The sequence below is a fragment of the Coregonus clupeaformis genome, chromosome 30, assembly GCF_020615455.1.
Source record: "Coregonus clupeaformis isolate EN_2021a chromosome 30, ASM2061545v1, whole genome shotgun sequence".
Classification (NCBI taxonomy): Eukaryota; Metazoa; Chordata; class Actinopteri; order Salmoniformes; family Salmonidae; genus Coregonus; species Coregonus clupeaformis.
This window is the reverse complement of record NC_059221.1, coordinates 13,292,814-13,320,611: the sequence shown is the minus strand read 5'-3', so window position 1 is coordinate 13,320,611 and position 27,798 is coordinate 13,292,814. Positions and strand designations below refer to the sequence as shown.

Below are 27,798 nucleotides of genomic sequence, written 5' to 3'. Positions count from 1 at the left end.
TCATCTGATGCAGCACTCCATCACTCTCCTTCTTGGTCAAATAGCCCTTACACAACCTGGAGGTGTGTTGGGTCATTGTCCTGTTGAAAAACAAATGATAGTCCCACTAAGCGCAAACCAGATGGGATCGCTTTCAAAGGTCTTGAAAGGTTCCGCATTGACTGACCTTTCATGTCTTAAAGTAATGATGGACTGTCGTTTCTCTTTGCTTATTTGAGCTGTTCTTGCCATAGTATGGACTTGGTCTTTTACCAAATAGGGCTATCTTCTGAATACCACCCCAACCTTGTCACAACACAACTGATTGGCTCAAATGCATTAATTAATAACTTTTAACAAGGAACACCTGTTAATTGAAATGCATTCCAGGTGACTACCTAATGAAGCTGGTAGAGAGAATGCCAAGAGTGTGCAAAGCTGTCATCAAGGCAAAGGGTGGCTACTTTGATGAATCTCAAATATAAAATATATTTTGATTTGTTTAACACTTTTTTGGTTACTACGTGATTCCATATGTGTTATTTCATAGTTCTGATGTCTTCACTATTATTGTACAATGTAGAAAATAGTAAAAATAAAGAAAAACCCTGGAATGAGTAGGTGTGTCCAAACCTTTGACTAGTACTGTACATACACTTCCGTTCAAAAGGTTGGGGTCACTTAGAAATGTCCTTGCTTTCGAAAGAAATGCAATTTTTTTGTCCATTAAAATAACATCAATGATCAGAAATACAGTGTAGACATTGTTAATGTTGTAAATGGATATTGTAGCTGGAAATGGCTGATTTTTAATGGAATATCTACATAGGCGTACAGAGGCCCATTATCAGCAACCATCAGCCCTGTTTTCCAATGGCACGTTGTGTTTGCTAATCCAAGTTTATCATTTTAAAAGGCTAATTGATCATTAGAAAACCCTTTTGCAATTATGTTAGCACAGCTGAAAACTGTTGTGCTGATTAAAGAAGCAATAAAACTGGCCTTCTTGAGACTAGTTGAGTATCTGGAGCATCAGCAATTGTGGGTTCGATTACAGGCTCAAAATGGCCAGAAACAAATATCTTCTGAAACTCGTCAGTCTATTCTTGTTCTGAGAAATGAAGGCTATTCCATGCGAGAAATTGCCAAGAAACTGAAGATCTCGTACAATGCTGTGTACCACTCCCTTCACAGAACAGCGCAAACTGGCTCTAACCAGAATAGAAAGAGGAGTGGGAGGCCCCGATGCACAACTGAGGAAGAGAAAATACATTAGAGTGTCTAGTTTGAGAAACAGATGCCTCACAGGTCCTCAACTGGCAGCTTCATTAAATAGTACCCGCAAAACACCAGTCTCAACGTCAACAGTGAAGAGGCGACTCCGGGATGCTGACCTTTTTGGCAGAGTTGCAAAGAAAAAGCCATATCTCAGACTGGCCAATAAAAATAAAAGATTAAGATGGGCAGTCTGTTGCAAAAATAACTCCATGTTTGATAACCATGGCACTGGCAGCAAATTCAGTCTGGCCCAAAACAACCCTACTACTTGATGAAGACAAATGTGCAAACTCAGGTTGGCAGGATTGCTCTCTCGCCGAGCGTGATCGGCTACAGTTGGGAGGACGGAATCATAGCGTTTTGATTTATAGTTTTGTGTTGTCCCTGGTTGGTGGATCACCACTCTCTGCTGCCTCCTAGCCACCAATGTAATTACAGTGTGTATCTATTAGAATAGGCATATCAGGAATCCCAAGCACGTACACATGCACACACACACACACACACACACACACGCACACACACAGTCGAGCCACCAACCACCATAATTACCATGTGTGTCTATTAGAATAGTGATACTACCCACAGCACATCACTGAGAGGAGAGGAGAGGAGAGGAGAGGAGAGGAGAGGAGAGGAGAGGAGAGGAGAGGAGAGGAGAGGAGAGGAGAGGAGAGGAGAGGAGAGGAGAGGAGAGGAGAGGAGAGGAGAGGAGAGGAGAGGAGAGGAGCGAACGGTGGGGAAGTATCACTTACCGGTGTTGTTGTCTTGTTACTCAAACAGTGTACTCTGCAATAACATGATAGAGAGAAAGAGAGGAGTCCACAAAAGGCACTGCAGAAGATGTAAAAGTAAAAAATAAGAATGGTTAGAGGTAGTACTGGAGGGAGTGGGAGAGGTGGAGTGAAGAGTAGTGAAATGGGAAAGAAAAGGGTAGGCTACTTTGTGCAATATTGTGTTTCTAATTGAAACATTCATTTCACAACAAATATTAACATACTTTCTTTGCATTTTGTCAAGCAAGCCCTATATTCCAAATTGAGGCACAATATCTAACAGTCCTGAGAATATCTGTGCTTTAATCAGTTGTAAAGGCTACATGTGCAATTGATTGAATTGGAGGTTCCAAGAACATACAATAGCTGGTCATTAGACATCAAGGCATATTGAAAGCTGCTGTACTTCCTCTATACCTCTGGCATCCTACTACAGGGATGAGCCGTATTATACAGTATACATATCACAATGGATGACTGTGGACTTGGAGCCTTGTAGCATCACCTAGTGGTCAAACTGACTACTTTTTGCACAAAACAATTGTCCTATACGCTTTTGCTTGTTGGTGGATATTCAAAATATTTTCTTACATTCTATTTAGATCATTGAAATGGAGAGACGATCTAAACTCGTACAACATTTTTGAAGTAAAAATATGAAAATATGTTGGTTCTGAGTGTTCTGTTCTAACCTTTCAGGTGATGAAAGGCCAGTGACTGTCTACCTCAGTGGGCAGAGGTCGGTGTCCATAAATAGACAATTAGCCTTTGGGTTTAAAGACCCTCACTGTGCAGGAGACAGGAAGGATTACTGCTGAAGAGAAGAGGCTAATAATGGTAGAGCTGGTGAAGCTTAATTTCTCACAGTCCAGTCTGGCGAGAAAGACTAGTGAAAGCAGGATATTGGTGGGAATTATGACTCAATGTTCTGGGGCTGATACCAGGAATGGACCACGTTGTCCACTGTACTCAGTACTTACTTAGCACATGTATGACATAGGAAAGGTGGGAAGGGGGTTGCACTCTTGAACCATATAACTCCCCAACAATGCGGATGTATTGAATCTGAAGTGTGCAGCATTTTGACCTTTTTGGTCTTCATATCCAGTCGTCCTCAGGTCAAGATAGAATGGTGCCGGAGAAGATGGCTGCCGTTTTACAGCCTTCTAACCAATTGTACTATTATGTGTGTTTTTCCGCGTTATTTGTAATTTATTCTGTACATAATGTTTCTGCCATCGTCTCTTATAACCAGAAAGAGCTTCTGGATATCAGGACAGCGATTACTCACCTTGTATTGGATGAATAATTTTTCTTCAACAAGTCGGACGCGAAGACACCCGACAAGGCCCAAATCCCAGTCATTCGCATGAGAAAGAGACAGAGATATTGTGGACGTAGGTCGGGGTGCCTTGTAAGGATCCGACGGTGAGCGAGTAAACTGCCTCTTCCATCAATCCTATTAGCCAATGTTCAATCATTTGAGAATAAATTGGATGACCTAAGATTACGGTTATCCTACCAACGGGACATTAAAAACTGTAATATCTTATGTTTCACCGAGTCGTGGCTGAACGACGACATGGACAACATACAGCTAGCGGGCTATACGCTACATCGGCAGGATAGAATGGCTGACTCCGGTAAGACAAGGGGTGGCGGTCTGTGTATATTTGTAAACAACAGCTGGTGCACAAAATCAAATACTAAGGAAGTCTCGAGGTTTTGCTCGCCTGAGGTAGAGTATCTTATGATAAGCTGTAGACCACACTATTTACCAAGAGCGTTTTCATCTATATTTATAGCTGTCTATTTACCACCACAAACAAATGCTGGCATTAAGATTGCACTGAATGAGCTGTATAAGGCCATAAGTGAACAGGAAAATGCTCATCCAGAGGCGGCGCTCCTAGTGGCCGGGGACTTTAATGCAGGGAAACTTAAATCCGTTCTACCTAATTTCTACCAGCATGTTAAATGTGCAACCAGAGGAAAGAAAACTCTAGACCACCTTTACTCCACACACAGAGACGCATACAAAGCTCTCCCTCGCCCTCCATTTGGCAAATCTGACCATAACTCTATCCTCCTGATTCCTGCTTATAAGCTAAAATTAAAGCAGGAAGCATCAGTGACTCGGTTAATAAAAAAGTGGTCAGATGATGCAGATGCTAAGCTACAGGACTGTTTTGCTAGCACAGACTGGAATATGTTCCGGGATTCTTCAGATAGCATTGAGGAGTACACCACATCAGTCACTGGCTTCATCAATAAGTGCGTCGATTATGTCATCCCCACAGTGACCGTACGTACCCCAACCAGAAGCCATGGATTACAGGCAACATCCGCACTGAGCTAAAGGGTAGAGCTGCCGCTTTCAAGGAGCGGGACTCTAACCCGGACGCTTATAAGAAATCCCGCTATGCCCTCCGACGATCCATCAAACAGGCAAAGAGTCAATACAGGACTAAGATTGAATCGTACTACACTGGCTCGTCAGATGTGGCAGGGCTTGAAAACTATTACAGACTACAAAGGGAAGCACAGCCGCGAGCTGCCCAGTGACACAAGACTTCCAGACGAGCTAAACCACTTCTATGCTCGCTTCGAGGCAAGCAACACTGAAGCATGCATGAGAGCACCAGCTGTTCTGGATGATTATGTGATCACGCTCTCCGTAGCCGATGTGAGTAAGACTTTTAAGCAGGTCAACATTCACAAGGCCGCAGGGCCAGACGTATTACCAGGACGTGTACTCCGAGCATGTGCTGACCAACTGGCAAGTGTCTTCACAGACATTTTCAACATGTCCCTGACTGAGTCTGTAATACCAACATGTTTCAAGCAGACCACCATAGTCCCCGTGCCCAAGGACACTAAGATAACCTGCCTAAATGACTACCGACCCATAGCACTGACGTCTGTAGCCATGAAGTGCTTTGAAAGGCTGGTCATGGCTCACATCAACACCATTCTCCCAGAAACCCTAGACCCACTCTAATTTGCATACCGCCCCAACAGATCCACAGATGATGCAATCTCTATTGCACTCCACACTGCCCTTTCCCACCTGGACAAGAGGAACACCTACGTGAGAATGCTATTCATTGACTACAGCTCAGCGTTCAACACCATAGTGCCCTCAAAGCTCATCACTAAGCTAAGGATCCTGGGACTAAACACCTCCCTCTGCAACTGGATCCTGGACTTCCTGACGGGCTGCCCCCAGGTGGTAAGGGTAGGTAACAACACATCTGTCTCACTGATCCTCAACACGGGGGCCCCTCAGGGGTGCGTGCTCAGTCCCCTCCTGTACTCCCTGTTCACCCATGACTGTATGGCCAGGCACGACTCCAACACCATCATTAAGTTTGCCGACGACACAACAGTGGTAGGCCTGATCACCGACAACGATGAGACAGCCTATAGGGAGGAGGTCAGAGACCTGGCCATGTGGTGCCAGGATAACAAGCTCTCCCTCAACGTGACCAAGACAAAGGAGATGATTGTGGACAACAGGAAAAAAAAGAGGACTGAGCACGCCCCCATTCTCATCGACGGGGCTGTAGTGGAACAGGTTGAGAGCTTCAAGTTCCTTGGTGTCCACATCACCAACGAACTATCATGGTCCAAACACACCAAGACAGTTGTGAAGAGGGCACGACAAAGCCTATTCCCCCTCAGGAGATTGAAAAGATTTGGCATGGGTCCTCAGATCCTCAAAAAATTACACAGCTGCACCATCGAGATCATCCTGACTGGTTGCATCACCGCCTGGTATGGCAACTGCTCGGCCTCCGACCGCAAGGCACTACAGAGGGTAGTGCGTACGGCCCAGTACATCACTGGGGCCAAGCTTCCTGCCATCCAGGACCTCTATACCAGGCGGTGTCAGAGGAAGGCCCTCAAAATTGTCAAAGACTCCAGCCACCCTAGTCATAGACTGTTCTCTCTGCTACCGCATGGCAAGCGGTACCAGAGTGCCAAGTCTAGGTCCAAAAGACTTCTCAACAGCTTCTACCCCAAGCCATAAGACTCATGAACAGCTAATCATGGCTACCCGGACTATTTGCATTGTTTTTCTCGGTCGCCCATTTCAATATTTCATTTTTCATTAGATTTTTCCATTATGTAAATTTTGGCGGATTGATTGATTTCCAAGTTTTTAGTATACGTTTTTTTCAAGATGAGTGATGAGAGGAGAATCATCTAGCCCATTGGGTATCTCATTACACCCCCATATGCCATATATTGAAATATGCAGACAGAAGGATTAAAACCTTTGCACTTCATAGCATTCCCAGAAAGCATGGATTATTGATTAATTCGTTTTACACATAAGACATGACTCTTCTGTTGTGCTGTAGAATTTGTGAAAATATTTTACATCGAAATTTCGTGATATCTTGGTCAGTCCAAAATGACTTTTTAATTCTGTCATGGAAATAAATGTATTTTCTGTTACCAAGTCATTTACCATTTTTATGCCTTTAGTTTTCCATGTGGACCAATTTATTGGTGAATTCTGAAAAGCTTTCCAAGGTTGTGTATTTAGGGCATGATATTGGTTCTTGTAGAATACGTTTCATTTTCTTCCATATTGTTATAGTGTTCTTAACTATGAAGTTGTTAATGTTCTTAGCTTTATCCTTTGAAAATAGACAAGTACGATTCTGGGGATGAGTATGTGCATCTTCAATGTGTACCGATTGTTCCTCTTTAGTGCATTTAACTATATGTCGCAAGAAAAAGCCTTGGGTAGAGAGTTAATACAATTCCAAGTGTGGAAGGTTTAAACCACCCTCAGATATAGGAAGATGTAAAACTTTGCTTTTTATTCTATGAAATTATTTGCTCATATAAAGTCTGTTATGACCGAGTGTACTTTTTTAAAGAATGTCTACGGTGGGGTAATTGGTAATACCGAAAATAAATACAAGAACTTTGGCAGCCATGCCATTCTAAAGAGGTTTATTCTACCTGTAAGATGTATGGGAAGATTATTCAATTTAATTAGATCTGCTTTCTTATTGTTGAGTAATGGAATAAAGTTATCTTTATATATTAATCTAAATGATATTGATATGATTACCAGGGATTAGAGATATTGATCGGGTCAAGAAGAAGAAACAGGGGTTTACATTATACATTCCACCGGAGCGAGAGAGGATTTCAGGATACAGACTTTAGTCAGTCAGAGGACACACATTTGTCAATAGATTACACACACTGGACTGAGGCTTTTTCCAAATAAAATTGCATGCAATGATGTACACATATTGTACAATGCCAGAGATCCTAATACGTCACATCTTTTTATTCCAGCCCAGTAGGTGGCGGTAATGTACCATTAAAATTGGTTGCCAACAACGGTTAACACCACTGAAGAATAAGAAAAGCGGAAGTCATCTTCTTGTGGTAGGTGCGTAGGAAATAAATAACGTTTTTAAACGTATTTACTAGCTAATAAATATACCGCTGGTGTTGTATTTTTTTATGTTTCTTTTGTAACATACACATATAAATCAATGGCACGAATGTCTTCGACTTAGCTTCCATTATAGGCCCTTAGTGAGAGCTTGCTAGCTGTTGCGTGCTACCCGATGACTGTTGACAGCAGTTGTAAATTAATTTGTTTATTTCAAAATGTAACTAGAGAAGACCTGTGGGAGACAACTTAATGGAATAATATGTAGTATCTAGCTACGTAACTAACATATCCTTGCTAACATTTGCCATAAAGAGTGTGTTTGTGGGTGCGTGTGTGTGTGTCCTCTTCCTCCAGATATAGGGTAGTGGTCTTCATCCAGTCCAGGTTAAGGAGGTTGCTACCTGGCGGTCTGTCTGTTAGTATGTCGTCCAGGAGAGAACAGAGTTCCAGGTCCCTTTTATTCGGCCTGCTTGTTGTACTGCTCTGTGAAGTGATCTCCTTTGCACACGCTAGTAAGGTATGTCAATACTAGGACTATCAACTCTGGTGTATTCTACTGTAGCCTGAGTCCCAGATCTGTTTCTACTGGCTTGCCAATTCTATTGCCAGGGCTGCGAACTTTTGAAGAAAGCTTTGAGTGAGATTTGCTATGTGAATTTCATTGCCCAATGGCACAACCCCTAGACGGGGGTCTGGGTGTCCTCCCCCAGGAAAAATGTACTGTTTTAAAGCTCATTTCCTGCAATTCTACATATTCTGACATGGCTTAGGCCTATGACCAGAGTGAGAAAAAAAAAACACAGGTCAGGTGTATTTAGGACGACAGTTACTTTGAGTATTCGAGTACTTCGAGCTGACTAGGTGAAAAATCTGTCTGTGCCCTTAAGCAAGGCCTAATTGCTCCTGTAAGTCGCTCTGGATAAGAGCGTCTGCTAAATGACTAAAATGTAATGTAATGTAAAATGAGTATGCAAATATTTTTTTACATATTTATTTGGTGGTTTGACACTTTATTCAGACAGTAATTAAATTAGATGGAGAGACAGGAAAATGGGAAGGTTGGATGCAGGGATTGATCCCTGTTCTCAGGTGGAAAGCTGGACACAAACATATTGTATTTTGTAATTTAGGTAAACTATCTCTTTAAAATAGGGCTGAAAGAAAATCCTGCTTGCTCTCCGGGAGGGTTGACTACCCCTGATGTTTCCCAAGTTCTGGTTGTTTAAAAATATTCTTGTTATAACAATTAATTTCTCAAAATCACTGAACCTTCAAGAAAAGTCTAATGAATATCAATATTCTGCTGGATTATTCCTACTAGTTGAAGATCCTTGCCATCATCTTACTCTACATAGACAAAATATGTTGAGTTTATGAGTTTTAAGCCCCCCTAAAATGTCAACAATTATATTTGATTCCTGGAGCATATAATATCCATTGCTTATTTGTATGACTTATTCAAAACTGTCCATGAATGGCTGAAAAAATACATAGCCTCATATAATACATTTTCAAAGACACAAGTAGGCATATCAGATTTCACATATGGGATTACACTGGCAACATTGGGAAGAAGTGGAATAATACAATGTGTGGGGAATAACAGTAGTGTTCTTGCTGACAAGCACAGTAATTACCCTATATTGTAGCCCATTGTTAAGAGTGAGAATTGTTCAACTGATCAGACTAAATAAAGTAAATAGATAATAACATCTCCTGAAGAGAAGATGACATAAATCTGCCCTTACACATTTTTACATTTTACATTTTAGTCATTTAGCAGACTTACAGTTAGTGAGTGCATACATTTACACCAAAACCAAATTATGTTTCTATTTATTGTCCCCCCTCTAGAATAAAATGTACACTTTTGGGTTCACAAGCTGTTTGACAAAAGTATTTTCAGTTACAAATCAGGTCACCCTACCAAACTTCCCTGCTAAAACATACTGTAGGTCTGTGCTGCCTTTTCGTTGTCACAGCCTAAAAGCCAATCACCAAACAAGGGGACTAATGCAAGTGTGGATTAAACATGCTGTCAAAAGGCTGCATTCTTTAATATGGGCGGGAGTAACAGCAAAGTCATTTAGTTGACATTGTACAAAAAAAGAGCGCTACCATTCTGCTATTTTTACAGTTTTATTAACTTAGCAGATACCATTCTCTCTTTCCATTCAGTTCTATTCTAATCTTAAGAGGCATTTCTTTAAAACATGCATCCAATCCCCTTGATCCCTAACATAACTAGACCAATCATATGCTTCAATGTTCTTGCTGTGGCAAGACAGGACAATGATAGAGGTTCTGCTCGTGATGGTAAATTGCAGGCGCAGATGCTCCGATTTAAAAACAATTTGGAGCACAGTTGAAAAGTTAATGCAATGACTATAATGGACTAATTAGAAAAATAAAAGCAGTACTTTTCAATAAGTGAGATATAAGAGGTGTGCCGTGAGAGTGTGAGAAGAGGGTCAAATGCGTGTCTCACATCCAATGCGTGAGAGTTTGCAGCTCTGCATTGCTCTGATTGCCTACAACGTTTGGTGTGACAAATGACAATGACAGCAATGGCGTTAACAAGACAGCACAAATAGATCTGGTATAAGCTAGTGTATACTGCTACTGCTGTCATCTTTTGATAATGCACATATCACTGTATAGTAACAAGGATCTTCTCTATATTCACAGAGTTTTGAAGATGTGCGCTGCAAGTGTATCTGTCCACCCTACAGGAACATCACCGGACACATCTACAACAGGAATGTCTCCCAGAAAGATTGGTGAGGGATTTTCTAGTGCATAACATGTGCATGCACATCATGCTGAATTCACAATCTAGTCTTCCACAAAGAATCCCCACATAGTTAATAATAATAATATAATAATATGCCACTTAGCAGACGCTTTTATCCAAAGCGACTCACAGTCATGCGTGCATACATTTTTGTGTATGGGTGGTCCCGGGGATCGAACCCACTACCATGGCGTTACAAGCGCCGTGCTCTACCAGCTGAGCTACAGAGGACCACAAGTTCTGCTGAGGGGTGGTGGATTTCAAGTTCCATACCATAAATTAATAGTTTGTTGTTTATCATAGTCATGGAAAGGCTCAACTAAAAATGTAGACTACATCTTGGCCCAGTCCATAATGTCATTGTTACATCTTGGATCCATCCTAATATGTTTATTTATCTGTCCCCAGTAACTGCCTCCATGTAGTGGAGCCCATGCCAGTGCCGGGCCATGATGTGGAGGCCTACTGCCTGCTGTGTGAGTGCAAGTATGAGGAACGCAGCAGCAACACCATCAAGGTACTGAGTCTGACCCTTACACACACAGTTGATTTCAACCTCTATTAACTGGTGTTGGGTATGGTTAAATTCCATGTGCCCATAGGCACAACTTAGCCTCTTAAAAAACTCTCCTGAGGTTAAGGGTCACTGATTGTAACTCAGCTATGGCGGTCTGGAAAGTTACTGCTAAGGACTTATTGTCCACTTAGTAGATGGTTTATAGCCTTGAGTTATGTTATGGCATGTGCTGGCACTGGGAGAATGGAACAGATAAGGATGCTCTTATAATAAGGCCTTCGACCTTGTGTTCTTTGGATTATGTTACAGACTCTCAGGAGAACGTTTCTGTCTTCCCCTTTGTGCACAATTATTTTATTAAACCTTTAAAATACAGTTGTGGTTCGCTTTATCCTTTGAATCCAGCATTTCCACACCTGAGCAACCTAAGATTCCCAACTGTGGTAAAAACTGACTGGTGGTAATGCTAAAGAGTAAATGGTATAGGAGCATGGTGTTTAAAACCATGACTAAAGGAATACATTCACGACTATCCATACAGCATATACTGTACGTAAGGCCCGACTCTAAAAGTGTAAATGCCAGATAAATGAGAGAACCAGACTGAGACCATTGTACTGAAATGCACGTTTTTTTATTTACGCCTTAATGTTTATCAGTAAAATTCATTACAATTTCATTAAGGTAATGTGATGGCCGAATGTTATACATTATGGCTGGCTTACTGGTAACTGAAGTTGTACATTATGGCTGGCTTCCAGGTAACTGATGTTGTACAGTATGGCTGGCTTCCTGGTAACTGATGTTGTACAGTATGGCTGGCTTCCAGGTAACTGATGTTGTACAGTATGGCTGGCTTCCTGGTAACTGATGTTGTACATTATGGCTGGCTTCCTGGTAACTGATGTTGTACATTATGGCTGGCTTCCTGGTAACTGATGTTGTACAGTATGGCTGGCTTCCAGGTAACTGATGTTGTACATTTTGGCTGGCTTCCTGGTAATGTTATACATTATGGCTGGCTTCCTGGTAACTGATGTTGTACAGTATGGCTGGCTTCCAGGTAACTGATGTTGTACATTTTGGCTGGCTTCCTGGTAATGTTATACATTATGGCTGGCTTCCAGGTAACTGATGTTGTACAGTATGGCTGGCTTCCAGGTAACTGATGTTGTACATTTTGGCTGGCTTCCTGGTAATGTTATACATTATGGCTGGCTTCCAGGTAACTGATGTTGTACAGTATGGCTGGCTTCCAGGTAACTGATGTTGTACATTTTGGCTGGCTTCCTGGTAATGTTATACATTATGGCTGGCTTACTGGTAACTGATATTGTACATTATGGCTGACTTATAATAATATGCCATTTAGCAGACGCTTTTATCCAAAGCGACTTACAGTCATCCTGGTAATGTTGTACATTATGGCTGGCTTCCTGGTAATGTTGTACATTATGGCTGGCTTCCTGGTAATGTTGTACATTATGGCTGGCTTACTGGTAACTGATATTGTACATTATGGCTGACTTCCTGGTAATGTTGTACATTATGGCTGGCTTCCTGGTAATGTTGTACATTATGGCTGGCTTCCTGGTAACTGTAAGTGTATAGAAGGTTCCACTATTCAGACCGCAGGTTATGCTGTGGGTGCCAGAGTGGAGCTTAGTGGTGCAGGTTCCCAGGTGGTCATCGAAGTTCAGGTCCTTCTCCCAGATCTCAAACTTCAGGGAAGCCCTGGATGCCACATTCAGAAAGTTAAATACGGCACTCCAGGATGGGTTTTGAGTATCATTGTGCCAGTCTGTCATGCCACCGGATTCGCCACCACACCAAACCTTGACATAGGGGTCAGGGTAATTACCAGCAGAGTCCTCTAGAAGCCCGACACCCTGACGTTTGCAGCATACATAATAATAATAATAATAATTTTGCTAGGTATCGTTAGCTAGCGCCAGTCAGCTGTACCTGCGCCAAAACTCCTGTATGTTTCATCCTATAGCTTGTTCTCCATCTTTTTAAAGAGTGAGCCAACATGTTTTCAGCACTTTTATTTCCATGACTGATCAAATAAAATTTTCTCATGCTCTATCTTGTCTCTCTGCAGCAGACATGGTGAGCAATATGTTTAGAAAATCAAACCACAATAAAATGGCAGTATTGAATCACAATACATTGAAAATCGTGAGAATCGCTATACATATCGTATCGTCACCAAAGTATTGTGATAATATTATTTCATTAGTTCCATTTGCAATTCCCAGCCCTAGTCTTCACAGAGAAGAGTAGATACAAATAAATAAAAAGTCAGAAGGTCAAGGAAATATATTTTGTGCTTTATGCAAAATGCAATAAAGTAATAAAGTACACTCTCGTTACAGGACTTGATATGAAGATTAGAATGGAGTAGGTCTAACCTGTACTATGTAGTCTGTATCTCAGGGGAACTAACCACTGATGTTTTTTCCCTATGCCCTCTCTGTGTTTATAAAGATTTCACGCATGCATCAGCGATCGTTGATGGCACTTAAATTGTTGCTCTGTTGGTGTCATGTTTTGGCTGAGAAAAAAAAAAGAATACAAGTGAAACTTGGTAGCACAAAGATGGTTGGAGGTCCACACATCAGAGAATGTTGACTTGAATAAGTTGCTTGTATTAAATTATACTGTCAATCCTCCATAGGAAACCTATTGAAATCATAGAAATATAGATCATAGAATAGACATTCCTGTTTAAGTTGGCATTTGACCAGCGGTCATCTTTGTGGTAGTAATTGGAAGTACAAATTTCTATTCAATATACATTTCTATGATGTACCAGCTGTGGTCTGAAGGGATATGTCCATTCTATGAATTATATTTCTATGATTGAAATGACACCCACCCTGCATTCAAGAGTATGCTGTATCTCAACCGATGGCAGGCACAACACAAACCCCTTAGATGATGTAAAATAGGGTCTAAGCTACAACATATGAAAATAATCGTAGTTGACGTGTTTTTAGATCATTTACGTCAAAGGTTAAAAAATGTTGTTTTAGAGAATTTGGCGGTACGTCCAACCAGCCTCACAACCGCAGACCACGTGTAACCACACCAGTCTAGGATCTCAATATCAAGCTCCTTCACCTGCGGGATCATCTGAGACCAGCACAAGGACAGCTGATGAAACTGTGTTTGCACAACCGAATAATTTCTGCACAAACTGTCAGAATCAGTCTCAGGGAAGCTCATCTGCGTGCTCGTCGTCCTCACCAGGGTCTTGACCTAACTTCAGTTCGGTGTCGTAACCCACTTCAGTGGGCAAATACTCACAGTGGTGTAAAAATACTTAAGTTGTTTTTTGGGGTATCTGTACTTTACTTTACAATTTATATTTTTGACAACTTTTACTTTTACTCCACTACCCTAAAGAAAATATGTGATTTCTACTCCATACATTTTCCCTTACACCCAAAAGTACTCGTTACATTTTGAATGCTTAGCAGGACAGGAAAATGGTCTAATTCATGCACCTATCAAGAGAACATCCCTGGTCATCCCTACTGCATCTGATCTGGCAGACTCACTAAACACAAATGCTTTGTTTGTAAATTATGTCTGAGTGTTGGACTGTGCCCCTGGCGATCCGTAAATTACATAAACAAGAAAATCATGCCGTCTGGTTTGCTTAATATAAGGAATTTGAAAACTTTTACTTTTGATACTTAAGTATATTTTAGCAATTACATTTACTTTTGATACATAAGTATTTTAAAACCAAATACTTTTTGACTTTTACTCAAGTAGGATTTTACTGGGTGACTTTCACTTTTACTTGTCATTTTTCTATTAAGGTATCTTTACTTTTACTCAAGTATGACAAATGGGTACTTTTTCCACCACTGAATACTCACCTTCGATGGCCACTGGCATGCTGGAGAAGTGTGCTCTTCACGGATGAATCCCGGTTTCAACTGTACCGGGCAGATGGGAGACAGCATGTATGGCGTTGTGTGGGCGAACGGTTTCCTGATGTCAACGTTGTGAACAGAGTGCCCCATGGACAACGAACACAATTGCATTTTATGGATGGCAATTTGAATGCACAGAGATACCGTGACAAGATCTTGAGGCCAACTGTCGTGCCATTCATCTGCCGCCATCACCTCATGTTTCAGCATGATAATGCTAGCCCCCATGTCGCCATGATCTGTACACAATTCCTGGAAGCTGAAAATGTGCCAGTTCTTCCATGGCCTGCATACTCACCAGACATGTCACCCATTGAGCATGTTTGGGATGCTCTGGATCGACGTGTATGACAGCGTATTCCAGTTCTCGCCAATATTCAGCAACTTCGCACAGCCATTGAAGAATGGGACAACATTCCACAGGCCACAATCAACAGCCTGATCAACTCCATGCGAAGGAGATGTTGCGCTGCATGAGGCAAATGGTGGTGCCCCATGGGTACTGATTGGTTTTCTGATCCACGCCCTTACTTTTTTTTATTTTAAGGTATCTGTGACCAACAAATGCATATCTAATTAATTTATTTCCATTGACTGATTTCTTTATGAACTGTAACTCAGTCAAATATTTGAAATTGTTGCATGTTGCATTTATATCTTTGTTCATTTTCATTTGGTAACAGAATTTTGAGTTGTATCACTTAATTACAAATAGATGTCAGTAAAAACACTATAACTAATTGGTAGGTCTACCTTTACTTGTTACTTCTGTGAACTTTCATTATGCTCCCTCATGAAAGAGATAAATTAGAAAATATCTTAAAGATGCAGTGCTGCTTGAAAGTATGTGAACCCCTTGTGCAATTACAGATCTTTTCAGTTTTTACCATGAAATCTTCATTTAATCAGAACCAGTCTTTTTGATCTGACATAACAGGTTTTTATTGACCAATACCATGTGTTGGTGTAGAGGAAATCATGTGTGTAGTAGAAAAACAAAATTAAAAAGGAATTAGTGCAGGTGCAAAAATAAGTGAACCCTAAGTTGCGTTGGTTAAATCAAGTAGGTAAGTAGAATCAGGTGGGTAAATAATTAGCTACCAAATGAACCAATCAAATGAGAGATCGTTAGGAAAGAGTTTGGGCGGGACCCTGATAAATAGCTAAAATAAACCTGGTCAGTTTGGTGTTACCCATCCAGTTGAATGCGAAGCACACCATGCCGAGAGGAAAGGAGATCTCAGAGGCCATCAGGACGAGGGTAGTGAGAGTACATCAGTCTGGGGAAGGCTATAAAATCATCTCAAAAAGATTTGAGCTCCATCAGTCCACTGTGAGGCAAATAATTTTTAAATGGAGAGCATTTAACATGACAGCAACTCGGCCTAGAAGTAGTGGACGCCCTTCCAAAATATCCCCAAGAGCCACAAGAACAATAATAAATCAGGTAAAAGCCACCCCAAACATAACAGCTAGAGATTTGCAGACCTCCCTTGTGGCATCTCAGGTAACTGTGCATGCTTCAACAATAAAAAGAACACTGAATCGAAATGCCATTCATGGGAGGGTTGCTAGGAAGAAGCCTATGCTGTCAAAAAAGAACCAAACTGCCCGTCTTAACTTTGCCAGAGACCACCTGGACAAACCGGAAGGTTTCTGGAAGTCCAAAATTGACCTTTTTGGTCACAATCAACACCGCTATGTTTGGCGAAAACCCAACACTGCCTACCACCAAAATAACCTTATTCCAACAGTCAGGCATGGTGGTGGGAATGTCAAGATCTGGGGCTGCTTTTCCTCCTCTGGACCTGGACGACTACACATCATTAAGGGAACCATGAATTCTGAGGTATACCAGGAGATTCTTGAACAGAACTTCAGGCCATCAGTCAAGGAGCTAAAGCTGGGCCAAAAATGGGTCTTCCAACAAGACAACGACCCAAAGCATTCAAGCAAATCTACCAAAGAATGGCTCAGGAGAAAGAATATTTGTGTTTTGGATTGGCCAAGTCAAAGTCCTGACCTAAATCCAATGGAGATGCTGTGGCAGGACCTGAAGCGGGAAGTTCATGCCAGATACCCCTCAAACCTCACTCAATTGGCTGAGTTCTGTAAGGAGGAGTGGGCAGAAATTACTCAAAATAGATGTCAGAGACTGATTACTGGCTATAGGAGACGTTTAGTCCAAGTTATCGCTGCTAATGGAGGTGCGACAAGCTATTGACTGAAGGGGTTCACATATTTTTTTTCACATAAGTTTCTGTTAAATCACTTTTGTTAAATAAACAATGAAAATATCTCTTTTTTTTCTGTCATGTACTTGGAATGTCTTTATTACGAATTGGGGTTTAGATAAGGATTATATGTTTATTTTCATATTTTATAGCAAAATAATGACCAGGGTTCACATACTTTCAAGCAGCACTGTATGTGGGTTTTTGGTAACGGAATTTCATGGCGCAGGGCAATGTTTCTTAAATAATTTCTCCAAAACGAAATATAAGTGTTGATATTGTTTGGCAGGGGTCTTTAGTTCAACATTAATGTGTTTTGATGTATTTCTATTACCTTTTTAATACTTTTTCTGGTAGATGTTTTCTAAGGCCCCTTTTCCATCTGTTTGACCAGAAATCAAAGCCTTTGCTTGTTCCTAATATTTAGGATAGAAAATTGTTGGAAAATGTATATATGCCTTAATTTCAACAACAAAACATATCTAGACTCTGCTTTAATTTGACACCAGATTTGACATTCTGCTATGAACTTCACATCTTTTCTTATTTTTTTATTTAATATTTGTACATACTTTTTAGATACTGTATTTGCCAATGTGAATAATAAATTATATATTTATAATATAGAAATAATGTTTGAAATATCCCTCTCCCTCTGCTTTTTTTTTGTAATAATACATCATTTCCTCTCTTTGTATTCCTGCAGATCTTTTAATGTTTGCCTTTGCATTTCACAAAGCAGCCGAAGGCTTTGTCTACCAAACTTTAATCAAATCTGCGTTCTATCCTCTGTCCCAGGTGACCATCCTCATCTACCTGTCAGTGGTGGGCTCCCTCCTACTCTACATGTTGTTCCTGCTGCTGGTTGACCCTCTGATCCGTAAACATGACCCCTATATCCAGCCCCTTCACAACGAAGAGGACTCTGAGGTAGGCCAACTTTTAAATACACATAAGCACACGCAAATTAATGAGTTACGTTACTGTTTGAATTCTGGAAGGTCAGATATACAGGAGCTTTATTTCATTCATCAATTGTAGAGTGCCAGCTTTGCTCTTCCACATAGTCACCACACAGAGGGATCATAAACTCACATTACCTATCAGTTAAGCTTGATGTTTTGATGATTTAGTTCTCTCTGATACCGCTAAGTTTTGTTGAGGTCAACCGGTGAAGGTCAACAGGTGAAGCACACAGGTGTGTGATGTCCTTTGTCTGTAACGTCCTGTGCTCTCTCTCTGTCTCTGTCTCCCCTCACAGGACATGCGGCCACAGCCTGAGGGTGCCAGTGCTGCTCAGGGAGGCAGAAGTAACACAGTACTGGAAAGGGTAGAGGGGGCACAGCAGCGGTGGAAAAAACAGGTCCAGGAACAGCGCAAGACTGTCTTTGACCGACACAAGATGCTTAGTTAAACCCCAATGGCTGACTTCAGATCAGAGGCTAGAGTCACCTCCTGAGCTTTGTCCACATCTGCTGCTGTTGTACTGTCATTAGCTACATCGTTGTTGTTCAGGATTTCAGTTCCTTTGCCATTTCAATACATTCCCACCACGTTTAAGACAGTTTATGTACAGTAATGTTGTTTGGAATGATGGCTGGCCCAATTGTCCTTTGTTTCCAAAATGATGGTTGCTGTCATAACTCAAACGCTAAAGAATACAGATGTGATAGATGTGTATCAAAATGAGGAGTAGAACAAAACAGCATAATGCAAGTTGCAGTTACATCATCATCTCTGCGTCATACACTGAGTATACAAAACATTAAGAGACAATTGAGACATGGATTGTGTATGTGTGCCATTCAGAGGTTGAATGGGCAAAGATTTTGCCTTTAAACTGGGTATGGTAGTAGGTGTCAGGCGCACCGGTTTGTGTCAAGAACTGCAACGCTGCTAGGTTTTTCACGCTCAACAGTTTCCCGTATGTTTCAAAGAATGGTCCACCACCCAAAGGACATCCAGCCAACTGACACAACTGTGGGAAGCATTGGAGTAAACATAGGCCAGCATCCCTGTGGAACGCTTTCGACACTTTGTAGAGTCCATGCCCCGACGAATTGAGGCTGTTCTGAGGGCAAATGTTTGGTATACTCAGTGTTTACCGTTAAATGAAACTGGATATATTGCAATCATGGCATCAACAATAAGCTTGAAAAAATAAGACTGATTCAGAATGTCTTAATAAGCTTAACCACCTTTAAAAAATATATATATATCAACACTCATTGTAGCATTGTTGTGTTGTGACGTTATCTCAGCCAGTGGATACTGTAGCTAGGCTGAATGTTTCTAAATTATAAGTTCACTGGAAATAGGCTGACATTGCCAGTACTTAATTGGTTAATTTAATTATTAGCTAGTTTCAAGCAATATTCATTCCTTAGTTTAAGCACTGTATGAGAACCAGCTCACTGCTTGTGGTTCATTTAGCACTTCATGATGATATCCTTTGTACTGAAAGACACAATAATGGAGTATTTATTCCTTTATTAGCCTTGTAATAATGATGAATCGTTTTGCTTACTTTGTTTTGAGAGGCTGACTCGGCCTGAGGTGGAGTTTATTGAAACTCCTGAGGAAGCTGAATGTGAATGGCTTGTCTTGTAACGCTCTTTATAATGTAGTTATTAACTGGAGAATCACTGGTTAATGGTTTTTGGAATTACTGGAATGCCAAATGACTTTGAATGATTCCAGAGTGGCATGTTGCAGTCAGTGGATTGTCTCTCACAGTCTATTAGCTAGGGCTGATGCTGTGCGTGTGCAGGGGGGAGATTTCCATTCACAGTCAAAAGTGAAATCATGCTGGCCTGCTTTTCCTCAAACATACATGTTGAGGAATGCTGAAGATGTCTGTTGAATTATTATTTCTTAATGTATTTTTAGCTGATGTATTTAAATGCAGATGCACTCTTTTAATTGACGTTGTTTTCATAATGTGAATATGATAGGCTTATATGTTGATGTTTAAGGCATCAACTGATATGTTTGATTAGGTTTTTATTACAGTTATATCTTGCACTGTTGAAAGAATGTGTGTTACGTAATTGTCCTTCATCATGCTTGAAAAACAATAAAATAAGTTCCCTTGGTTGAGCTTATATTTATTTATCCTGTTGAAGTTATTTGGTAAAATAGTTTGAAGACTCTTTTGTCTTTATAGATGATGTTAGACCCCTTGTTGTCACTTGGGTTGTTGCCTGCTGCCTTTTTCTGAAGCCATAGCCCTCATGTTCTGTTGTGCTTTTATTACTTGTGACCACTAGATGGCGACACAGCACATACTTTTGTAATTTATTTAGGCCTATGTTAGCTGGGCCTGGGGGAAATATACTTAAAAGAACCATTGCACATTTTGTTAATAGAACACTTAGCTTAGTCCTTTTTAACAAGATTGTGGTAGCTAGAGGACTTGTGAAAAGCTATTTCACAGCCTTTATGATTAACCTTACAACTTTAAATGAAATGCTTTTGTGTTGTATTGTGGTTTTTTGTTTGGTAAATGAAAGTTACAAGTTAAGTTGTGTGAATGGATATACAGTCATGTGAATAGTATTCTTTTGATGCAGTTTAGACATGCCACCTGTCCTATCCTGGAGAGGGGTTCTGTGGCATTATGGTGTACTAGTCTCTGGTGACTGACAACACTGGCCAGACCAGCGAGCATGCGTGATTTGGTTCTGGGTGGCGAGTAGCTCTGGTCCAGGGTGTTAGTGTGTGTACCTCCACTAAACACACACAAAAACCCTGGACCAGAGCTAGGTGCCGAGATCAATAGTAAACAGGTAAATATGTTGTGAAACACTTCAGAGAGATCATGACAACATGAGAAGACTCTTAATCGTCACTAATGGCCCTATTCCCTATATATTGCACTACTTTTGACCAGGCCCCTGGTCAAAAGTAGTGCACTAAATAGGGAGTAGGGTGCCATTTGGTATGCAACCTTTGTGTTCCTGCCTGCCCACTTACTGTGCTGTTCAGATGAAGAATGTTTATACTGTAGACTAGTTTGGGTTGGCACTATGGTGTAAACACTCTCCTTCATCTGCACTGTGTCACAGAAGCACAACAAGTCAGCCTGCCCTGGCCACTGAAGGAAAGAAAGAACATCCACAACTCTTTCCCTCCCTCCCTCTCTCCTCCCTCGTTTCTCTTCTCCTTAATGTGTTCAGAGCAGACGCGGCTACAGCCTGCACCTCTTTCCTTCAATTCCCTCCCTGTCGTCGTCCTGTTTTCTCCTCTCTTATTTTTCATGTGTTCAGACAATGCAGCTAGAGCTGCTACAAGTACCTCCTTCCTTCCTGCCCTCCCGCTTTCCTCTTCCTCTTCTTCTTCTTCTTCATGTTCACAGATTAGGGTCTTCTTTAGATCTCTGGTCGGTAGGGGGACAGCTGCACACTTTCTCTGTCTGTCTTTGGGACAGGCAGTTTTTTCTGCCGTCTCAGGAGGACTTCCCCTACCCCCTGCCCCTCTACCCTGACTGATCCTGCTTCCCCCTTCCTTCCTTGTGCTCACCGTCCCCCACCCCCTCACCCCCCAAAACCCCCTTAACTACCCCTCTACTCCCCTAAACCCTCCTCAGCCACCTCCCAACTCTCTGTCATTCCCCCTACCCTCCACCTCCAGCCTGTTAGCCATCCCCAAGCATGGCTACAGTCAGTCCGTCGTTAGCTGTCTATATTTAAATCAGGGAGGCGGCCGGGCCAACTGCTGCTCTTCAAGCAGCTCACAGACAGTTCCTCTAAGTTTTCCTCTCCTGGTCTGGTGTAGTTTTCTCTTCTAACAGAATCCTGGGCCAAGTGGATCACTCTGTCCTGTCCCTGTTCATGTGGCTCTGAGACAGAGAGACAGAGTCAGGAGGACAGAGAGAGAGGGAAGAGGGTGGAGACAGAAGAGAAGAGAGCACAGAATAGAGAACCTAAGGATTGTGGAAGTTCTGGAACTAAGTGGGGCCACAGTGGAGTCACAACACAGAGTTGTGTAGCAGATACCTCCGTTTCTGGAATATTTGGTGGTGATTAGAGGAGAGGACGTATCTTTCCCGGATATAGAAGCTTCCTCCCGGGCGGGACAGGAGGACAGTATGGCGGCCAACGGTGAGCCGGCGATGGCTGCGTTGACATCGTTCATCATGAACGAAGAGGAGCTAAAGAGGAAGCAGAGGGAGAAGTTGAAGAAGATGCAGGCGACGGGGGGTAACCCTCGCCCCGCCCGATCCCTCTTCTTCTTCACCCTCCAAAACCCCTTCAGAAAAGCCTGCATTAACATCGTAGAGTGGAAGTATCCTTTATGGGACCATACAGTACACACACATGCATGTACGCGCGCACACACACGCACACACACATTGACTGTGACATCCATTATGCTAAATGTATTGCACAGAAAATGCTCTTTAACACAATCCTGACTCTTGCTCTCTTGCTCTGATTCTGTTGAAGAAATGTTCCATGTAGCTTATTGTATGCTCTCGACTCATGTATGCTCTCGACTCATGGCATACCTATATTCTCTGCTGAACGTATATGTGCTTGGTGGTTGAACATTCTATTCTACAGTATCACTCTCTTTTGGACACTTCAGAGACTTTAAAAGTGTTACTTGCCAAATGTTTTGTATATCAAGTACATATGCAAAAGCAATCTGCCTGTCATGCTAAAAGCATACGAATAGTTGAACAGGGAACTCCCCAGCTGATGCATTTAGTTCCCAAGCGCAGCCATGTCTATAATCGTCTTTAAAATCTCTGTTGAGGAACTGTTGAAGGTGTTAAGACTTTTGTTATGCACTCTGTCTGGGTTGCCTACCCAGAGTCTATGTGAAATATGTAACCCCAGTCTTTTCACTGTCCAGGGTGCTTATCCACGGGTTAACCCTGCACTATTTTTAAAAAAACAGTCAGTAACAGTTAATGAAGCCAGTTAAGTTAGTGATAAGTGTCTGTCTGGCTGACTTGGCTGCTTTTAATATGGAAAGAGCATTGTTGAAATGTTAGGGCACAGTTAGCCATATATATATAATCTACCAGTATCATATAGTTGAGTACCTACCCATGGGTGCACTTTCAAATTGCCATGGTCTGAGCTGAGGGGCTTTTCCACCCATTCCAGTTATTCTATGTCTATGACAGTTAGGTTGATCCTGAAGACAGGCTGTTGAAGGATGTTTTCCTACTCTGGGGTTTCCACCCTGTTTTTAGATCAGTCTCACATACTGTAGCTGCCTGCTGGTTATACATTGGTACAGTATATGCATTTCATCTAGATTTCATCTAGTATTCGTCAACACTATTTCTCCTGGCCAGAGGCAAAGGCTTGTCTTCAGTTCAGAACTTTTGATGATGGAGATTGTTATTTATTAGATCCACTGCTTGTTTACGTCATAGAATATGGTTTGTAAGATGATTTGCCAACTGACAGGATGTCCTATTCATAGATTAAAGATGGCACATACTTTTGTATTTCCGCAGACATGTTCTGGCATTGTCAGTTGTTAGGATGAAACATCCTCTTACATTCAACCGTAAAAAGATCAAGTTTGATTGTTTACACATTGCTTTGTGCTCACAAAATCCAGGCCTCAGGTACTCAGAGCAGAAGAATGTTCTAGAAATACAATAAAAAAATATACACTCTTTACAACACTTGTAAAATTGACTTTTCCTATGTGCCCTGCACGAGACTGATCTTAGTAATTATTCATCATAGGCAAATCATTAACTTCAGACTTATTTGAGTGTGTATTAAGTGTGTTTAAACGGTTTGATAATATTCTGGGTCGGTGGTCAGTAGTACAGCTGTTCTGTGGCATCACACTGGGACACTGCTGCTGAGCTGTCAGAGGATTTCAGACATAGATCCCCCTAGAGGTGGGAATGAGCAGGACTATGGCAGATTCATGGTCTGTTTCTATTCGTTATTTTCGATTTTTATTTGAAATTCAGTTTAGTTACAGTTAGTTGTCAGACCTGATTTGCTAGTTTTTATTTAGTTTAAGTTTGATAAAAAATATATTTCGTTTTTATATTATTTTGTTTCAGTTAGGGACAGAAAGTGTGCGTGGGAGACTAGAAGCCATTGGTGTTGTATAGTTTTTGTGTTTTTTGGGATGTCACAGTAATACATAAAATGATGGGTCAGGTCCAATGACTGTATATGAATGAACAAAGTGATTGATGACGTCACACCATGCATTCCTATGTGAAGACTCAAAGGCCCATTTGAAGCTCAGGAAGTCGGTTTTAGTTTGCTAAAATGGCGTTTCTTGGGTGGAGATTTATGTTGACATAAATCAAAGACAGTACAGTATGAAGATAGGCAGAAACTGCTTATTCAATAGAAATCCCGGATCACACTTGTAAGTGATGTCATGGCGACGTTGGCTAGCTAATCTCATGCGCAGAAACATGTAATCGGGTCCAACGGTCGTCTCACGCTGAACTGCGCATGTGCAGGCTATCAAATCAAAGGCACTCATTTTATATAAAGTTGTTTTTGACGAAAATGAAAACGTGTCAGTTCGTGTCAGCACTTTCACAGAATTGGAGTAATAACATGTTCAACTACTTAAGATATTGGCTCGAATCTGTTGTGCCTTTAGATTTCGAGGCTAGCTCAGTGCTGCCACCTCTCATTGAGTATCTCAAATAGAAGGCCGACAGGGGTACTGCAGGCTGCCAGTAGCTTCTTCTGTGTACGATTTAAAAATAATCGGTTCAAGGACATACATCTGGTGTAATAGAAGCAATTATTGGTACCATGATTGTCTTCTATTTTTTGTTAATTTACACAAAGATTGACCACGAAGATCCAATTCACTATAATGGCGATCCTGTTTTTTGAAAACAATGCCTGCAGTATGGTGGTCAGCCTTGAACTTCATGGCTTCAATGAGAGGGGGCTGTCGTTCTACCCAGGTCAGGTCATAGGTTAGGAAGTGACTTGAATTTCAAAGGAATAGCGCCTAGACTGGTGCAAGGGATAGGGTGGAAGGGAACTGTCTTTCGCCAATGTTTACACCAATCCAATGCTTTTTGACTTTAGCAGCAATGTTCCCTCAAAACATTTTCAGCACTGAGCAAATTTCAGGTCAGCTGAGCGCAAACTTGAACGTTGTGAAAATTCTGTGCAACTTCCAGCGCGCTGTGGCATACAGCAGGTCAGCCACCAGGGGGAGACTCGTCGAGGCCTGGTAACAGATGGAGTATACGTCACGAGGTGGTGGCGCCATCTGCTGGACGTGGCAGGTCTCGACGGGCTCCCCGGACAGGACTAATTGGGGCTGATTGGGAGCTGGTGAGTAATTAAGGGCGGATTGCTCACCAGCTGTGCAAGGCCCATAAAGCTGCCAGAAGGGCAGCACATGGAGGAGGACTGGGGGAAGTAAGGTAACTTCCGTGTAGTTGGAGACGGTATCCTGGAGAGGATCTCATGTGGGAGACCTAACCTTTTCTTTTGATTATTTTATTAATAAACACTCTTGAAACCGAGCTAATCATACTCTGTCCGTGTCTGATCTGTGTAAACGTCTTGACCCAACCCCCTGATCTGCCACAAGTGGTGGAGAATGCGGGCATTTTGATAACGTGGTCAGATCAGGGTTGACGTTTACACAGCATCAGCATGGACGAGTTGATAGCTCAGTTCGTCCGGGCCCAACAAGCACAACAGGCGGTTCAGGAACGAACGCTGGAGGAACAGCGACTACAAAACGTCCGCCTCGTGGAGGAAGTCAGGAAGCTGCAAGGAGGAGCGTCTCCTGAAACCCATCCCAACCAGTTTTTAATCAAGCTAACGGAAGACGATGACATTGAAACATACCTCTGTACGTTTGAATGGACAGCGCTACGGGAAGGATGGCCAAGGCCAAAGTGGGCAAGTCTGCTGGCCCCGTTCCTCTCTGGGAATGCCCAAAAGCCGTATTGGGACCTGAACGACGAACCGGCGGCTAACTACGACGGACTCAAATGGTAGATACTCAGCCGCTACGGGTACAGCCTGGCCCATCAGGCTCAACGGTTCCACGACTGGAGGTTCGTACCCGACGCATCCCCCCGAGCCCAGATGAGCGACCTTCTGCGCGTCACCAGGGCATGGCTCCTAACCGACGTACCCACCCTCTCCCTCCTCGACAAAGTGGTCCTGGATCGCTTCGTTGGGGCACTACCACACGACATGAAGAGGGCAGCGAACCTGTGCGAGGGGACGGAAGGACAACCCCACCACGGTATACCCCGAACCGACAGTCGGCATGGCCAAGGGACCGCAAACCCATGGAGAGACGGCTGGGGAAGGGCCGACCCGCCACCAACGACCCCAGGTAGATGGAGACCAACGGAGGTGTTTTGAGTGTGGCGCCCGGGGCACATTGCATGGAATTGCCCTGCTCGAGAGGAGTCGACGCCATCAGCTAGCACTGGAGGCCAGGTGGGTCACGCCATGAACTATGTCACCTCCTGTTGGGCGCACCATGAATCAACTGCACCCATGGTCCCGGTGAAGGTTGACGGACACGACATGGAAGCGCTATTAGACTCCGGAAGCATAGTTACGCTCGTAACCACGAGCCTGCTGAACCAGGAGACCGAACGGGGTAGGAAGATGGACCAACATCGTGACACCACAAGGGAGCTGCCAGATGATGGTGGGTGCAGTACCAGAGCTGCCAGTACCTATCCTAGTGGGACAGGATTGTCTGCTGTTCGCGGCCCTATGGGGGCATGAGTTAGATACGAGCTGGCCAAAGAAGAGAGCGGGGACGACCCCTCGCCTGTGCGGCCAGAACGCCACCGGTTAACCAACCTGACTCTACGGGTCCGGAGTCGGAGGGGGAGCCGGAACCCGAACCTCCTGGGGAACCACTGGAGGAGGAGCCCAGCCTCCCCCTTCTCGATTTCGAGGGGCCAGTCGAGACCCCCGTTGGGGGTCAACTGAGGGGACAATTCGGGACGGCCCAGTGGGAGGATCCGAATTTGAAAGCTGCCGCAGCCCAAGTGATAGCGGTGGATGGACAGTTACTTCCGGGGGTGAGTGACTGGCGATACCCCCATTTCCAAATTAAGAATAACCTTTTGTATCAGGTGTTGCGCCAACAAGGGGAACTTCGAGAGGTATTGTTGCTGCCCCGACGGTACGTAGGAACCTTTCTTCAGCTGGCCCACACCCAGCTGTTGGGGGTGCACCTGGGAATGGAGAAGACCTGGGAACGGGTCGCCGCCCGGTTCCACTGGCCTGGGATGAGGAGGACCGTGGAAGACTACTGTCGCAGCTGCCCGGAGTGTCAACTCACTGCCCCGAAAGCACACTTCCGAAACCCTCTGGTCCCCCTGCCGATCATCGGGGTGCCCTTTGAACGCATCGCCATGGACATAGTGGGACCCCTGGTAAAGACTGTACAAGGACACAGGTACATCTTGGTAATAGTAGACTATGCCACCCGGTATCCCGAGGCCATTCCCCTACGGACGGCAGTATCCAAGGGAATCGCCCGGGAGCTGTTCCACCTCTTTAGCTGGGTGGGCATCCCGAATGAGATCCTGACAGACCAAGGTACAGAGTTTATGTCCCACCTCATGAAAGAGTTGTGTGCCCTCATGCAGATCAAGCAGATCCGGACCTCTGTTTTTCACCTGCAGCCGGATGGGCTCGTCCAGCGCTTTAACAAAACACTCAAACAGATGCTGCGGAAGGTCATCGAGCAGGACGGGAAAAACTGGGACCAGCTGCTACCCCACCTAATGTTCTCAATCTGAGAAGTACCACAATCCTCCACTGGGTTTTCCCCGTTTGAACTCCTCTACGGGAGGAGGCCACGTGGCCTACTGGACCTCGCCAA

The 27,798-nt window shown here is 42.9% G+C and overlaps 2 protein-coding genes across 6 annotated transcripts in view; both read left to right on the top strand.

Annotated features, from left to right (window-relative positions):
• The first annotated feature begins 7,372 nt into the window (after positions 1 to 7,372).
• tmem9 (transmembrane protein 9) lies at positions 7,373 to 18,777 on the top strand. Of its 2 annotated transcripts, none has more exons than XM_041856758.2 (6): positions 7,373 to 7,455; positions 7,819 to 7,981; positions 10,153 to 10,244; positions 10,667 to 10,775; positions 17,758 to 17,889; positions 18,221 to 18,777. In XM_041856758.2, the coding sequence occupies exons 2-6, from the start codon at positions 7,886 to 7,888 to the stop codon at positions 18,371 to 18,373; spliced, it is 582 nt and encodes a 193-aa protein (XP_041712692.1). In that variant the 5' UTR covers positions 7,373 to 7,455; positions 7,819 to 7,885; the 3' UTR covers positions 18,374 to 18,777. The 2 variants fall into 2 exon arrangements, with proteins under 2 accessions (XP_041712692.1, XP_041712691.1); XM_041856757.2 differs by having other exon boundaries at positions 7,400 to 7,451.
• A 2,841-nt stretch (positions 18,778 to 21,618) lies between these two features.
• LOC121545876 (dihydropyridine-sensitive L-type skeletal muscle calcium channel subunit alpha-1) overlaps positions 21,619 to 27,798 on the top strand; it is a 45,185-nt gene continuing 39,005 nt past the window's right edge. For 2 of the 4 annotated variants that reach the window (XM_041856762.2, XM_041856760.2), the window contains exon 1: positions 21,619 to 22,245. In XM_041856762.2, the coding sequence (XP_041712696.1) occupies positions 22,049 to 22,245 (197 nt within the window). In that variant the 5' untranslated portion in view covers positions 21,619 to 22,048. The remainder of the gene's footprint in view (positions 22,246 to 27,798) is intronic. The other 2 variants (XM_041856763.2, XM_041856761.2) reach the window with 1 other exon arrangement.